This window comes from Schistocerca piceifrons, chromosome 3 (assembly GCF_021461385.2).
Source record: "Schistocerca piceifrons isolate TAMUIC-IGC-003096 chromosome 3, iqSchPice1.1, whole genome shotgun sequence".
Lineage (NCBI taxonomy): Eukaryota > Metazoa > Arthropoda > Insecta > Orthoptera > Acrididae > Schistocerca > Schistocerca piceifrons.
The window spans coordinates 187,821,033-187,837,000 of NC_060140.1; the positions used below are offsets into that span (position 1 = coordinate 187,821,033).

The 15,968-nt window shown below is 37.0% G+C and overlaps 1 protein-coding gene across 3 annotated transcripts in view; it reads right to left on the bottom strand.

Moving 5' to 3' along the window:
* Positions 1 to 15,968, bottom strand: part of LOC124788186 (transcriptional regulator ATRX homolog) — a 495,869-nt gene that overhangs the window by 120,400 nt on the left and 359,501 nt on the right. For all 3 annotated transcript variants that reach the window (XM_047255347.1, XM_047255346.1, XM_047255348.1), the window contains 2 exons: positions 10,296 to 10,422; positions 5,449 to 5,620 (listed from right to left, as the gene is read on the bottom strand). In XM_047255347.1, coding sequence (XP_047111303.1) covers positions 5,449 to 5,620; positions 10,296 to 10,422 — 299 coding nt within the window. The remainder of the gene's footprint in view (positions 1 to 5,448; positions 5,621 to 10,295; positions 10,423 to 15,968) is intronic.

A 15,968-nucleotide genomic window follows, 5' to 3' on the forward strand; every position in this document is an offset into this window, starting at 1 on the left:
AGAACATCATGTGGAAACCTTTTCAAGGAACTTTGTATTCTAACCACTACTCCTCAGTATACTTATTCCTTAATGAAATTTGTTGCAAGTAATACATGTACATCTCTATTTCCAACCAATAGCTCAATACATTGTATCGATACCAAGAATAAGAATAATTTACAAGATCTAAAATTGCTTACCTTGGTCCAAAAAGGGGTCCAATATTCAGGAACACACATTTTCAATAAATTGTCAGCAACCATTAAAAACTAGGTTTCAGATAAAGCACGGTTTAAACAGAGTTTGAAAGACTTTTTTAATGGGCAACTCCTTCTACTCCACAGATGAATATCTTAACAGACACTGTTAGGCCAGCTTATGTGAATATGTTAATTTCAACAGCTCTTGGTCACAACAGTCAAGATCAGGTATTTTGTGTATGGTAAATTTATTAATAGTGCATAACAATGTTTCATTCTGACAGCATATTAATTCTGTAAATATTAGCTGAATTGTATTCACCTAATTTGACAATCTCCTGACAAATGATCAGGGTAGTGAGTATTATATGCAAAAGTTTGATGTGGTATGTTCCACACCCATGAGAATCACATCATTTTTTGGGTCACTAGATTGAAAACTGAATCTAATCTAATCTTTCACAGCTGATGTATTGAAAAGAATGTTTGAACTGAGGAATGTAGTATTCTGTTTCTTAATGAAGAAAAGTCACTCTAAAGAAGACTGTTTCAGCAATGGATATTTTCTATTGAAAATGGCATGTCTCACTGATATTTTTGAGAACGTAAATATTCTTAACACTCCACTTCAAGGTAATCAGGTAACTGTACTACTGCATCTTGGAATGAAAAAGAAAAGGCAGTTCTAAGGAAATTAGAGCTGTGGCAAAAACATATGGAAATTGGCATATTAGGTATGTTCCCTACTCTAGTGTCTCTGTTAGAGGACATAGATAATACAATACCCCCAATGGAGATAAAAACCTGCTTACTTAATCACCTTGCGACACTAAAGTTCTCCCCGAAAAGTATTTCTGCACTGACATTAATAAATTTAATCAAATTAAAAATACATTAAAAATGCTCATGGACCTCAGCTAGGAATTACCAACGTTGAACCAAAATGCACTGAAGATCCATATTCATTTTGTGACAACATATTGTGCGAGACTAGCTTTTCAGCTTTGGCAGATATGAAGTTGAACTACCACTCAAAGCTAAATGTAAGCAAACAAATTTCTGCCTCACACTGAACTTCGTAATTTAAATTTTGACTGCTCTTGGAATTCTTGCATGCTGAATTAAAAATACAAATAATTTCATAATTTAAAATAACTTGTGTAGTTTTGATTTCTGTTGTGTGAAATACTTATAAATAGAATTTGGCAAAACAAAGAATAAGGTAAAGAAAATAAAAGGGCTATTTTTATTAATAAAATGGACTGGGGGTTGATACTATTTTTGCTAATGGGGGACGGGCAGAGGAAAAAAATTTGAGAGCCATTGATTTACAGTAAATGAGGAACCAACTGATAATTTAAAGTTCAATGTTTAACTCAGAATTTTACGGAATACCAGAGTTGTTTTTTTTTTTTTTACGTCACTAATGTGTGAGCACCTCAGCTGCCATACATGATTTCATGCACCACTCAAAGGCATATCAAATGTTCCTCTAATGTATTTCATTTCTTACTTTTAGAGACATTGCTTCACAAAACATTTGACCTTTTTTCTATTTTTTTTTAAATTAATTTTAAGTGTCTATTAAAACATCATTACTAACACTATTAATAATCACAATTTAATATTCTTGCCTGAAGAAATGTTAGTTCTATTTAATAGTGAGCTGCTGAATCTTATAAAAATCATAATTATTTGTAAGTATATGTCATGAAATGTACTAACAAAATGGACAACTTCTGACTGCATATTTGTAATCAGTAACCTCAAATTATATAAACTCAGTTAAAATATTTCACTCGGCAGACAAAAATATGTTTTGCGTAACCCTGTATTATCATTCCTTTGTAGGAAATAGCATTCACCCAAGTTTTATGTGAACTCCAACACAATAATTCTGAGGCAAAATAATACAGAAAAACTCACTGAAGTCAGTAAAAAAAGTGCTGAAACTAGTATGGGCAGAAAAACTGTGTGCTATGTAAGACAGGAATTCTCTCCTATTTAACAGTAGGAGTTTTGTTTCAATCTGAAGTATAGGAGATGTCTCCAAACACTTGAGTCACAAATTACACCAAACTAATCCTCATGGTGAGTACTTGCAGCACCTTTTCAGTACCCTGTAGCAAATACGCAAAAGTAAAATAGGAGCAAAAACATTATAGAAACAAGCATGCTGTTTCAGTATGCTCTGGAGTAAAAAGATCAGGTAAGGACAAGATTACAAGCTTTTCTTATGCAGTAAAGAAGTTTTACAAAAATAGATGCATTTCAAAGCTATTCTCTTACATGTGGCAATTACTGACAGGAATCAATTTGTGGATATGTGCTCATCAGAGGTTAGAGGTAGAGGAGGATGGAGTGGGGTAGAGTGGAGTGGGGGTGGGGATATGTGGGAGAGGGTGGCAGGAGGGAGAGGGGGCGGGAGTTCTGAAGCAAATCATTACAGTGTTGTTGGGACAAGAAATGAACAGATGTACTGGTATGCATGTGGAAGCTTCAGTGAAGATTCCTTACATCACTGGCAGGAGTTGTCCAGCAAGGGTGGCAAGAAACGAGAGATTCTGTTGAACATTCTGTGTACAATATATTAATCTATTGTGATTCATCTGAGTATCATCTTTTTATCAGTCCTTTAATGTTATAATGTGTGGCCTTGAAGTGGGTGATTGGGATACCCTGGAAATAGAATGTTACATTGTGGATTAGAAAATGGGAGTGGTCCGAAGGGGATAACAATCCTTTGTCATTGACTCTGATATCAATACTCAGTTGGGATGGTGTTTTGGATTGGTTAACAACCCGCTGTTGCCGTGAAAGTGTTATAGAAAAACAATGATAGCTATGTGGGCACACAGCATGTATTTCACTTCATTACAATCTCACACACCATGCCCCACTCCCGCTGGCACATGCAACGTGGGTACACGTAAGCATGTGCTACAATTTGACACATTGGATTGCAGTACACGGCAAATAAAACAACCCAGGCCTTTGTGATGATCAAATCACAAGCAATGAGGCCAACTTCAAGGTCAGGCTTTGTTAACAAGCAAAACTTTAAAATAAGGCTTTGCGGCAATACTGTAACTGGGAATACAAACGCATTTGTGAAAAGCGTTTGCTGTTCTATGAGACCTTGCAATAGTTGCTCTAAAGTAGCCATGGAAACATGTGGGTCAACGATGGAAAAGAAAAATCACTACCTCGTCGCCAATTGTAATAACTTCAAGTTGAACGAATATATTCCAAGGAAGACGCAATACATGAAAGTCACAAATCAAGCAAACAGAATAAGACGTGTGTACACTTTAACAGTCAAATCATAACTGAGTCCAAGTCTAGTGGCCGCTGGCTGGCTGGCTGCTTAGGGGGCACTGCTGCTGCATGGCTGGCAGACAGCGCCGCATGTAGATGACACGCGTAACTGCGCGGCGGCACTTTGAAAGATCGGTGAGTCACAACAGTTACATCATTCAATTTTAGTTATATCGATTAACTTTTTAAATAAAAAAATTCATTTAAATTTTAATTTTTCATCATCATAACTGAGAATAGCTCCTTTTCTCTGAATCTCACTCACATCATAAAGACATATTCTCTCTATACAAAGTACATCTAATGTTTCAACATTTGTTCTGCCACGTAATCATCTAAGATTTATTTACTATTTACATTAGGTGACAGAAAGATTGGGACAGCTGGAAGGGGGGAGGAAATGTAGCACATGGCGAATATAGTACAGTCCTAAAATGACATTTCCACTACCAGCTATAATCTTTATTTCCCCTCTTGGCTGATTTCATCTATTACTCTTCTTTCAAGTTGTAGTAGCTGTGCACAACAAAAACTCAGCAAGCTGTCCAACCACCAACATGTGGTGGGCAAACAAAAATCTTGTGACAAGTAGTAATGAGTACAATTGGTATACAAACAGATTAAAAGTAGTGGCAGAAGCGATAACACTGCCCAGTGCCAGTCAACACAAAGAGTTTCTGTGTTGAAATGAATGAGAATAATGCCTCGACATGTACTCACTTACATGTGTTGTCACAGGTTTGACAATTTCCAGTGCCAAGACAATTATAATTTTGCTTTTGACTTGCAGTGGGCAATGATCTCATCTCTCTGCAACTTTTAAACTGTTTTTATAACAATTGTACACTTGAATACTTGTCATACATTCTATATCTGCCCACTATATACTGTCGACCAGGCAGTTTGGTAGTCTTTCCTCATGCATGTCAACTACCCTTGAAAAAAGCATAATAGCAGAAATTAGTTGATGGTGCAAATAAACAATAATTACAGTCAATGGCAGAAATGCTGTGATTTCAGAAATTTTGTATGACTGTGGTACCTGCCTAAAGGAAAGTAAGGTAGGAAAGTAATGGGGGAATAAAATGTGTATCATTCCTGGCAAAAATTACAAAACTGATTGGGTAGAGAATGATAAAACATAGAGGGGGACAGGAACATGGGAGGGGAGAAAAAAAAGACAGATGGAAGGAGCTACTATATTAACAAGGTATTATAGGATAGAAACATATGGGAAATGATAGTAAAGGAAAAAGTTACAAAGAGGGAATGGGAAACAGGTAAGGGAATAGAAAGATTGTGGCTGAGGATGAGTTTTATGGGCAACAGAGACTGAAGGAATAGAGGATGTGCTGGAGGGACAGTTTCCACCAGCTCACTTCAGAGTAATTAGAGCACGAAATGAAAGGAAAAGGGGTGGGGGGTTCATAATGGCACACATACTGAAACTGCTGTTGATGTGACTGTGTGTAGTATATTCAGCAAATGAGCAGGCAAGTTTGCAGTATTCACTGTTTGGTGTATACAAATAGCTATCAAACTAGAATTCTGCACAGTAGTTGCAGCACAATGGTAGATCAAAAAGCTCTTAACAGACACAGTCCTACCCTTAGCCAGACAGGAAATGCTAGTGACTGGAGGTGGTGGTGGTGAGTGTAGAGGATAGATCTACAGGGGAATGGTCAGCAGGAAATAGGTTCATGAGAAAGTGTGTGTTAGGGATGCAGTAGTGTACTGCATAGGTAGGGTGGTTGGTGGTATACCACTTTATCAGATGTTTACATTGTGTGTGTAGAACTTGACAGCTCAATTACATCTCTATGTGGTGAATTGTTACCATAACTCATTCCAGTGGTCATAAATTGCCCATTTGTCTATGTACAATGGGCATAAACATGTACATCTTAACACATTTTTAACCTTTATAATAATAAATATACAAACTTACACTTTGTCACCTATTTTCTCACATTCTTGCAAGATATAGAACAAGAGCATTAATTTTCCACTGGATTTTATATCATCCATTTCTTCCTCAGTCACAAACTGTTCCCACCATTCCGATGACTTCTGTTCCTCCTCTTCATTTTCTTTTTCAGTAATCTCAATAATGTCATTATCTGAAAAATGTTAAGGCTTATGAACACAAATAATGACTTGTCATTCACAAACTGTTCCCACTACTCCAATGACTTCTGATCCTTGTTTTTATTTTCTTTTTCAATTATCTTAATAATTTCATTATCAGAAATTTGTTAAGGCTTATGTATAAAAATAATCTTTGTCTATGTTAGTTTCTACAGAGTGTTACGCATCTGGAACTGGAGTCCCAAGTTAAACATATTGTGTGATAAATTTTCACCACAACATGATTTTAGAAAGTGAGAGTAAACACAAACAGTCATGTAAAGTCCATGTGACGTTAAGTGCTGGAAAAGGAAGATACCTGTCTGCTAGCAAAATAAGTTACAACTCTATTAACAAATGGCAGTAAGTAGTCATAAATAATCTACTGGGTACAAAAACGACTGCCTAAAAAGAGTGCAAATGTTTTTGTCTAAGAATTTCAGCACTGAAATAGCCTCTATCAAAATCTTTTTTGACTGTTATTTTTGGCCAGTTGTAAAGACAGTCAGTTATAAGTCCAAACAGCCTAAAGTGGCATACAAAAAACTGGATACTACAGAAGAATTCAATGAAATGGAGATACACCAAATGAAAAGAGTTACAGTAGTCCTCTACAAGCCTAACACCTCTCTCACTCAGTTCATTTCCAACTTTCAGTTTATTAAGTAGGTGTTGAGAACTGAGTAAATCTTCATTTTCATGCCACTGTGAAGTATCTCTATTAAGAAACTCTTCACTAAAGTCAAATCTTTTGAACAACAGTGTTGCTTTATTAGAAACAATGTGTTGAAACCCACTGCAGATCACTTCTGCGATTCGACTGATCCGTGAGCCATTTCAATATTTTTGATTGATGGATTTCCCTCACGACTCAATGGCTCTGTAGAACATAATTTCCTATCCTTGCAAAACCATCATCGCTAATGTGGCTGCCAGAGCCAGTTTTCGGTATCCAGGTGCTTTTGTTCAAACTAAGGATGATGGACCTGATCAAGACTAACGATGCTGCCCTAAAGGCCAATGATTTTCCTATAGTGACTGTTGTCTTCTGGCATGTGATGAAAATAAACACATGAAAGTCCTGGCAGGAAATAGTGCTTTGCAGCATAATGCCATTACTGGGAGCAGAAAATGGCTAAATATCTGCATTCTGTTCATGAAGATGCTTAGAGCTCCTGAACTCACGAATTTAAACTATTCAAGACAACTGGTTTCAACAGTCTTAGCGATCATCTTCAGGTCTTAAACATTTTTTTGTAGTAAACCATATTCATTTTACACTGACCTCATGCACAAGATAACAAGTGGATAAAACTCAGCACATTATAAAAATCGGTAAAATATTTAAAATTAGACAGCATCTTGTCCAAAAGGCAATGTCCATATACATACCGCTCACTGATGGTTGTTACATGATACACATGTGTGTACACACAACTGTGTATGTATGTGTATCACATAACAAGCATCTGTGAGAGTATGTATATGGACATGACCTTTTGGACAAGATGGTGTGTGATTTTTAATATTTTAGTGATGACAAATGTTTATAATGTGCTGAGTTTAATCCATTTGACATCTTGAGCGTGAGGTCAGGGTAAAATGAACATGGTTTACGACATTTTTTTAAACATCTACATCTACATCTACATTTATATTCCGCAAGCCACCCAACAATGTGTGGCGGAGGGCACTTTACGTGCCACTGTCATTACCTCCCTTTTCTGTTCCAGTCGCATATGGTTCGCGGGAAGAACGACTGCCAGAAAGCGTCTGTGCACGCGAATCTCTCTAATTTTACATTTGTGATCTCCTCAGGAGGTACAAGTAGGGGGAAGCAATACATTCGATACCTCATCCAGAAACGCACCCACTTGAAACCTGGACAGCAAGCTACACCGCGATGCAGAGCGCCTCTCTTGCAGAGTCTGCCACTTGAGTTTGCTAAACATCTCTGTAATGCTATCTTGCTTACCAAATAACCCTGTGAAGAAACGTGCCGCTCTTCTTTGGATCTTCTCTATCTCCTCTGTCAACCCGACCTGGTATGGATCCCACACTGATGAGTAATGCTCAAGTATAGGTCAAACCAGTGTTTTGTAAGCCACCTCCTTTGTTGATGGACTACATTTTCTAAGGACTCTCCCAAAGAATCGCAACCGGGCACCTGCCTTACCAAAAATTAATTTTATATAATCATTCCACTTCAAATCATTCCGTACGCATACTCCCAGGTATTTTACAGAAGTAACTGCTACCAGTGTTTGTTCCGCTGTCATATAATCATACAATGAAGGATCCTTCTTTCTATGTATTCGAAATACATTACATTTGTCTATGTTGCCACTCCCAGCACCAAGTGCCTATCCGCTGCAGATCTTCCTGCATTTCGCTACAATTTTCTGATGCTGCAACTTCTCTGTATACTATGGCATCATCCGCGAAAAGCCGCATAGAACCTCTGACACTATCTACTATGTCATTTATATATATTGTGAAAAGCAATGGTCCCATAACACTCCCCTGTGGCACGCCAGAGGTTACTTTAACATCTGTAGACATCTCTCCATTGAGTATTCTGTGTTCTGTTTGCTAAAAACTCTTCAATCCAACCAAACAGCTGGTCTGATATTCCGTAGGTTCTTACTTTGTTTATCAGGCGACAGTGCGGAACTGTATCGAACGCCTTCCAAAAGTCAAGGAAAACGGCATCTACCTGGGAGCCTTTATCTAATATTTTCTGGGTCTCATGACAAATAAAGCGAGTTGGGTCTCTCACGATCGCTGTTTCCAGAGTCCATGTTGATTCCTACAGAGTAGATTCTGGGTTTCCAGAAATGACATGATACACGAGCAGAAAACATGTTCTAAAATTCTACAACAGATCGATGTCAGAGATATAGGCCTATAGTTTTGCGCATCTGCTCGACGACCCTTCTTGAAAACTGGGACTACCTGTGCTCTTCTCCAATCATTTGAAACCTTCTGTTCCTCTAGAGACTTGCGGTACACTGCTGTTAGAAGGGGGGCAAGTTCTTTCGCGTAAAATGTTTGAGACCTGAAGTTGACAGCTAAGGGTATTGAAACGTACTGTCTTCAATAAAAAATATTTGTGTGATCTTCACTTTTGAATGGTTTTTAACAATATAATGGTACTTTTATATAGCTGTGTATATGTCTCTACTGGGACATTTTCAGCTATTTTTGAAAAACTAGGATTCTTTGTTGTGCTATATGTGAAACAGAGGGAAGCAAATTATTGTTCGTGAGGATTTCAATATAGATTTTCTGAACGAGTCTGATAGAGAGCTTGACCTTGAAGTATTATTTGGTTCTTTCAATTGGATGTCAGGTATTGATTTTTGTACTCTGGTAGTATAGGAAAGCAGCACACAAATAAAAACTTTCCCTGCTAAGAATGGTCTGCCTGATCATGATGTGCAGCTAGTTACAATATATGACACAGCTACATACAGTAATGCAAAACAGTCCTCCAAAATGGTGCAGTCAAATAACAATTTAACAATCGCAAATTTTAGGCAGAGCTTGCAATAATTAGACAGACTGAGCTGATGCTAATTAAAAATTTAATCTATTTCGTGATACCTTTGTGAGTATATTTGAAAACAGTTTCCTTCAGAAAACACTGAAACATAATTGTAAGAAACCATCTAAAAAGCCATGGCTTACTAAAGGGATAAAAATATCTTACAAACAGAAAAGGGAACAGTATTTTATAGCTAGAAGGAGTAATGGTCCAGAAACAGTCAAACATTACAAAAACAGCTGCACTTTAATAAGAAAAGTTAATAAAAAGTCCAGAAGTATGTGCATTATGTCTGAGATTAGCACCTCTGATAACAAAATTAAAGCAATTTGGAATATTCTTAAAAAGGGAACAGGGCAACCAAGACCACTGGAAGACTGCATTTACATGAAACTCAATGAAAAGTTAGTTAACAAAAAATCAGAAGTGGAAAAAATTTTTAATGATAATTTTTTAAGTGTTGTAGAGAAAATAGGATCCAGCTGTTCATTAGAAAATGCATGTCCGTATATGGAAGAAGCAACAACCATGCAATTTGATAAAACTGAAATTCAACCCATCTCTCCTACTGAAATTAGGGAAATAATAAATTCATTCACAAGTAAAAGCTCACACAAAATTGATGGCATTTCCAGCAGAGTACTAAAAGCTTCTTCTCACAAGTAGGATTCTCAGCCACATATGTAGTAGCTCACTCAAACAGGGCACTTTTCCGGGTAGACTGAAATATGCTATTGTTAAAACATTGCATAAAAAAGGGGATAGGTCTGATGCTAACAACTACTGCCCAATCACACTTCTGACAGCTTTATCCAAAATTCTTGAAAAATTAATGTACTCAAGCATAGCTTCACATACTTGTTAAAATGAAGTACTGACAAAATGTCAATTTGGTTTTCAGAAAGGCTTTTCAACAAAAGTGCTCAATATGCTTTCACTGATCAAATGTTTAATGTTCTGAATCACTGATGATCATCCTCAGTTATATGGTGAAAGGTTAACATTACACATTCCATTATTTGTATACAACACAGGACTTTCCAGGATCACATAACTTATTTCTATTTTTGGGCTGCAACAGTGCTCACTTTGCTACAACAAATATTGTGGATTACACTTACCACTTGAATCTTTTTTATCGTCATCTTTTTCATTGCCGCTATCATTTGATGTTTCATCACTGTCAGTTGTCGAGTCATCTACCACGAAGTCTTTCAGAGATCCTTCAGAATCAGATGCCATCATTTGCTGGAATTTTTTAAATAAATAAATATGTATTCCTCTGGAGTTTTAGTTTCAAGAAACAAAGTAAACCCAAGTCAGTACTAGAACTAAAATTGTAGGTCCTAGTGGATTCAGTATCAGAGTGATGTGCTACCTAATTTTAAACATGTAATAACAATTTGAGAATACAGATTTACAGAAAACACTTTTCAGTATTTCCACAACAACAGGGATGAGGAAACAGTTTACAATGGTTAAATGCTTTATGTGCCTATTAATTTATAACAGCAGTTTTGTCAGATGTTTATAATTTAATGAACATTACAAAAAACATGCATTGGACAAGAGGTGATTGTTGACTGTGACTGGTGCTTATGTTTTCATATTTCTTTCCTACTTTTAACACTGTGAATTGATTTGTTGGCAGATGTGAGGGATGGGACCACACAGAGAGGTCATCGGTCCCATCAGATGAGCGAAGGATGGGGAAGGAAATCGACTGTGCCCTTTCAAAGAAACTGTCCTGGCATTTGTCTGGGGTGATTCAAGGAAATCACAGACAACCTAAATCAGGTTGACTGGGCACGGATTTGAGCCATCGTGCTAACCACTGTGCCACCTCGATCAGTCACTGTGCATTTAAGTGGAGGATAAAAGGCGGAGGGGGAGGGGGGGGGGGGAATTTAAATTTTAAGATACTAATGAGGTTACTAGAGATGAGTGAAAAATGGAGAAAGTTGGGAAGAGAAATCAGACACTCCTTTTAGGAAGGAACCAAGGAGGCATTTACCTTGAACAATTTAGGGGAACACAGGAAAATTGGAAAAGAACTCAATCACTCTGACTAAAAACAACTGAACGACTTACTACTGTGTTCAGGCCCATATGTGAGCTTAGTAATAGTGCATTCATGTATTTCTGCACTGTCAATGGTTTTTGAGAACCAAAGTGCACTATCCACTTAGTTCTACTTTCTGCTTTTTTTAAAACTTGGTATAGACTATAACAACCAATCATACATGTTATTTGATAGATACGAAGGGCAATGGTTTTAATCATGATAACACATAACAACACAAGTAATCACTGAGGTCATTCACATTATACAGCTGCACATTTCATCCACAAAGACTGGAGGGAAGTAACAGTGAATTGCTTCCTTGAAGACTACAACAAGAAATCCTATCTTATTTCCAATGGTCAAAGATTAGCATGGATAACTGTGTCATTGGTGGTGTCTTTAGTTTATATTTACTTATACAAGCATCACTGAGAAAGGAAGACTCAATTTTATTGGCATGCAAGCCAAGATGAATTTTAACAAATTTAAAATTGAGAGCCCTAACCAAGAAATAATTAATCTGATATCGAAACTTGAGGAAGAAAGAATGGCTTTCTATGCCATAGCAAAGCATTTGATTCCTTATAGAAAAGGGCTATTTCTTTTAATAAATATCAAGTATTTGATTGGATTATGCTACCTGAAACTCCAGATTTGGTGATGATTGAAAACACTATTACATACCTGACAACAAAAGGTGTGAATATTTCAAGGGACAATTGCTTTCAGCAATATACGTTCCTGAAAAGCTTTTTAGAAACTAAGTGTGACTCAGAAGAATGGAAGAAAGGTCAATTTACTTTCTTAAGGAAAATGAGCATCCTGAACACAAATGCCAACTGCTAAAATGACACAAGTATTTGTTTTCTATTCTTGGACACAATGCGACTGTGGAAAGAGTATTTTCACTGCTGGCCCAGTTGTTTAACTACAAAATTACTTGCATGGAGTTTTATTAATACGTAAGATAAGACTTTCTGAAACAGGTGAAATATTCCAAAAAATATGGTGTACCACTTACTTTTTTGCCACAAGTTCCAGGTAATTGTGTTCTACATAAAAAGCAATTAAATTAAATAAATTTTTTCTTCATTTCTACACCTCACCTCAGAGTGTCCCGAGGAGGTCCCACCTCCCAGCTAGATAAGGCACCCCTACTACAGAGTCAAAACGGCAGTCAAAACAATGGACAAAGGCTGGTGAAAGTGCAACAAAGAAGGCAAAGACCATTAGAATTTCCACGGAATAATAGCCATAGATTATTTGGGAAAAGACAGGCCAGCAACCGAACCCTAGTACTTTTTGTCCCTTATTACTTTTTGTTGCTGGATTTTTTGAAACTTGTGTTGACTAAAAAAAAAAAAAAAAAGACCAATGTTCACATACAAAAAGTGCTTTTCCATCAGGATAATCCACCATTCCACACATTGGCTATAACAATGGCAAAGGTGCATGAACTGGGATTTGAATTGATTCTTCACCCACTCTACCGTATTTACTCGAATCTAAGACACACTTGAAAAATGAGACTCGAAATCAAGGAAAAAAATTTTTCCCTAATCTAAGTGGCACCTGAAATTTGAGACTTGAAATTCAAGGGGAGAGAAAAGTTTAAGACCGCACCTCCAAATCGAAACAAAGTTGGTCCATTGCAACACGAGACACAATTCAGGTTGAATGGATGAAGATACAGCTACAGCAGTTTGGTTCGAGTCGTAAGCTTAACAGTTGAGGTTCACCAAGTAGCCATTGCTATGTGTCAGGCGCTCCATCCATATTTGTACGGGTACCCTTCCTTTTTCACGTGCTTCGTCTGGTTTGAGCCGAATGCTTATTTTGCTTTGATGTGATAAGTGCCGTTCTCTTTGTTATAAGTGTTTACATCACTCTAAACTTAAAATGCATTATTGTACTGTGTCGTGCATTGTTTGTCACTTTCTGATAATGAGTGTTTACGAGAAAAAAAAAAAAAAAAAGAGGAATTCTCTCATAAATGAAACAATGACAAGAGACTACTATTTGTTGTTACTTACACTGCTGCTTTCTCTCATAATGATCAAGAAGAACCAAATCATAGACTGCATATGATAGAAGATGTTCTGAATGAGAGTTTAGCGAAAAATTTTCTCTGTTTGAAAATATTTGCAGACGCCTCTTTAGTACATTACATTCTGCACAGGAATTAGTATCATCTTAGATTTAAAAATCTAGTCAGTTGCCGTGCTTCATTTCTGATTGTATCACTAGTCAGCATAAGAATAATACGAATATAAACATGATTCTTCCGCGTTTGCTGTTGTCTCACTCTAGTTTCGTAGTTTATTAGGCAGACAGGATTTAAATGAGATATAGCAAACACGAAAGAATACATGGCATAATGTTTACATTCTTCTACCATTTCTTGTAATTTATTTACTGATGCAGAGGTTTTGGCACCAGTATTTATCTTTGTGCCTGCAAAGCATGCCTGTGTAGCACTACATATGTTCGACGGCAGAAGTTAGTTTTGGTGGCACCTACCAACATTTTTCAGAACTTCGCTTACTTTGTACTCGATTCTTAGCCACAGGCGGATTTTTGGATTACAAAAACTGGGATAAAAGTGCAGCTTAGATTCGAGTAAATATGGTATTCACCAGACTTAGTCCCAACTGACTTTTTTCTGTTCCCTGACTTGAAACTTTTGCTTCCTGGGAAGAAATTTTCATCAAATGAGGAGGTGATAATTGCAGTCAATGAGTATTTTGCGGAGTCTGACAGAACCTATTTTGCCGATGGGAAGAAAACACTGGAGCATCAATGGACTCGGTGTATATCCCGCAACGTAGACTGTGTTGAGAACTAAGGTGGGTTGTTAACGAAACAAAAAAATTTTCTTGCTAGAAGTTCCTTTATTAAGGAACCTGCTGTATATTTTATGTCTGTTTATAGTGTGTTCGAACCTTGTCATTTTCTTTCTTATTTTTCCTAATCTTCTCCAAAACACTTCTTCTGCTACAACAGATCATGTCTCTTCAGAAACAAACAAACAAACAAACAAATAATAATAATAATAATAATAAGAAGAAGAAGAAGAAGAAGAAGAAGAAAATACAGTAATGGACTCAAACATCCCAGAGCAAACAAACAAAGAACAACACGCACCAATTAAACAATCAGAGGAAAACGAAATCTTAAGACAGCCACCAGAACAAGCACAAATAGAACACGAAGTGACACAGATGTTAGATATAGAAGAAAAATTTCAGCTAACATATATAGAATACAAAGACACAAATACAGACATTAGACCATTCTTGCATAGACCACCAAATAACCCACAAGTCGAAACAACAATAAAAACTATCAACACAATCATACACAACAAAATAAATGAAAACACAACTATAGAAGAGTTACAACTACTGGTTTATATAGGAGCACTCACTACACTAAATATACACACTAGGCAGAGATCAGAACCAACCAAAACACAGAAGAAACCCACAAAACCAGCATGGTAACACAGGTTACAGATCAAAATAGAAAAACTGAGAAAAGACATCGGACAGCTAACACAATTTATAAGAAATGAAATCTCGGAAAAAAAAAACGAAAAAGGTTAGGTAAAATCTCACAACAAGAAGCAACAGAGCAATTAGACGAAAAGAAGCAGAAATTACAAGCATTAGCCAAACGACTCAGAAGATACAAAAAAAAGTGAAAATAGAAGGAAATAAAACCAAACATTCAACACAAACCAAAAGAAATTTTACCAGACAATAGATAACACACACATTAAAATAAACAATCCACCAAACATAACAGACATGGAACACTTCTGGAGCAGCAACATATGGTCAAACCCCGTACAACATAACAGGCATGCACGGTGGATACAAGCAGAAACAGACACATACAAGATAATACCACAAATGCCTGAAGTGATAATTTTGCAACATGAAGTCACCCAAGCAATTAATTCTACTCACAATTGGAAAGCCCCTGGAAATGATAAAATAGCAAATTTCTGGTTAAAGAAGTTCACCTCAACACATTCACATCTAACTAAATTATTTAACATAAAAACAAAGATGAGGTGACTTACCGAACAAAAGCGCTGGCAGGTCGATAGACACACAAACAAACACAAACATACACACAAAATTCAAGTTTTCGCAACAAACTGTTGCCTCATCAGGAAAGAGGGAAGGAGAGGGGAAGACGAAAGGAAGTGGGTTTTAAGGGAGAGGGTAAGGAGTCATTCCAATCCCGGGAGCGGAAAGACTTACCTTAGGGGGAAAAAAGGACAGGTATACACTCGCACACACGCACATATCCATCCACACACACAGACACAAGCAGACATATTTAAAGACCTTTAAATATGTCTGCTTGTGTCTGTATGTGTGGATGGATATATGCGTGTGTGCGAGTGTATACCTGTCCTTTTTTCCCCCTAAGGTAAGTCTTTCCGCTCCCGGGATTGGAATGACTCCTTACCCTCTCCCTTAAAACCCACTTCCTTTCGTCTTCCCCTCTCCTTCCCTCTTTCCTGATGAGGCAACAGTTTGTTGCGAAAGCTTGAATTTTGTGTGTATGTTTGTGTTTGTTTGTGTGTCTATCGACCTGCCAGCGCTTTTGTTCGGTAAGTCACCTCATCTTTGTTTTTATATATAATTTTTCCCACGTGGAAGTTTCCTTCCTTTATATTGAATAAATTATTTAACAGTTACATTGCAGACCCATA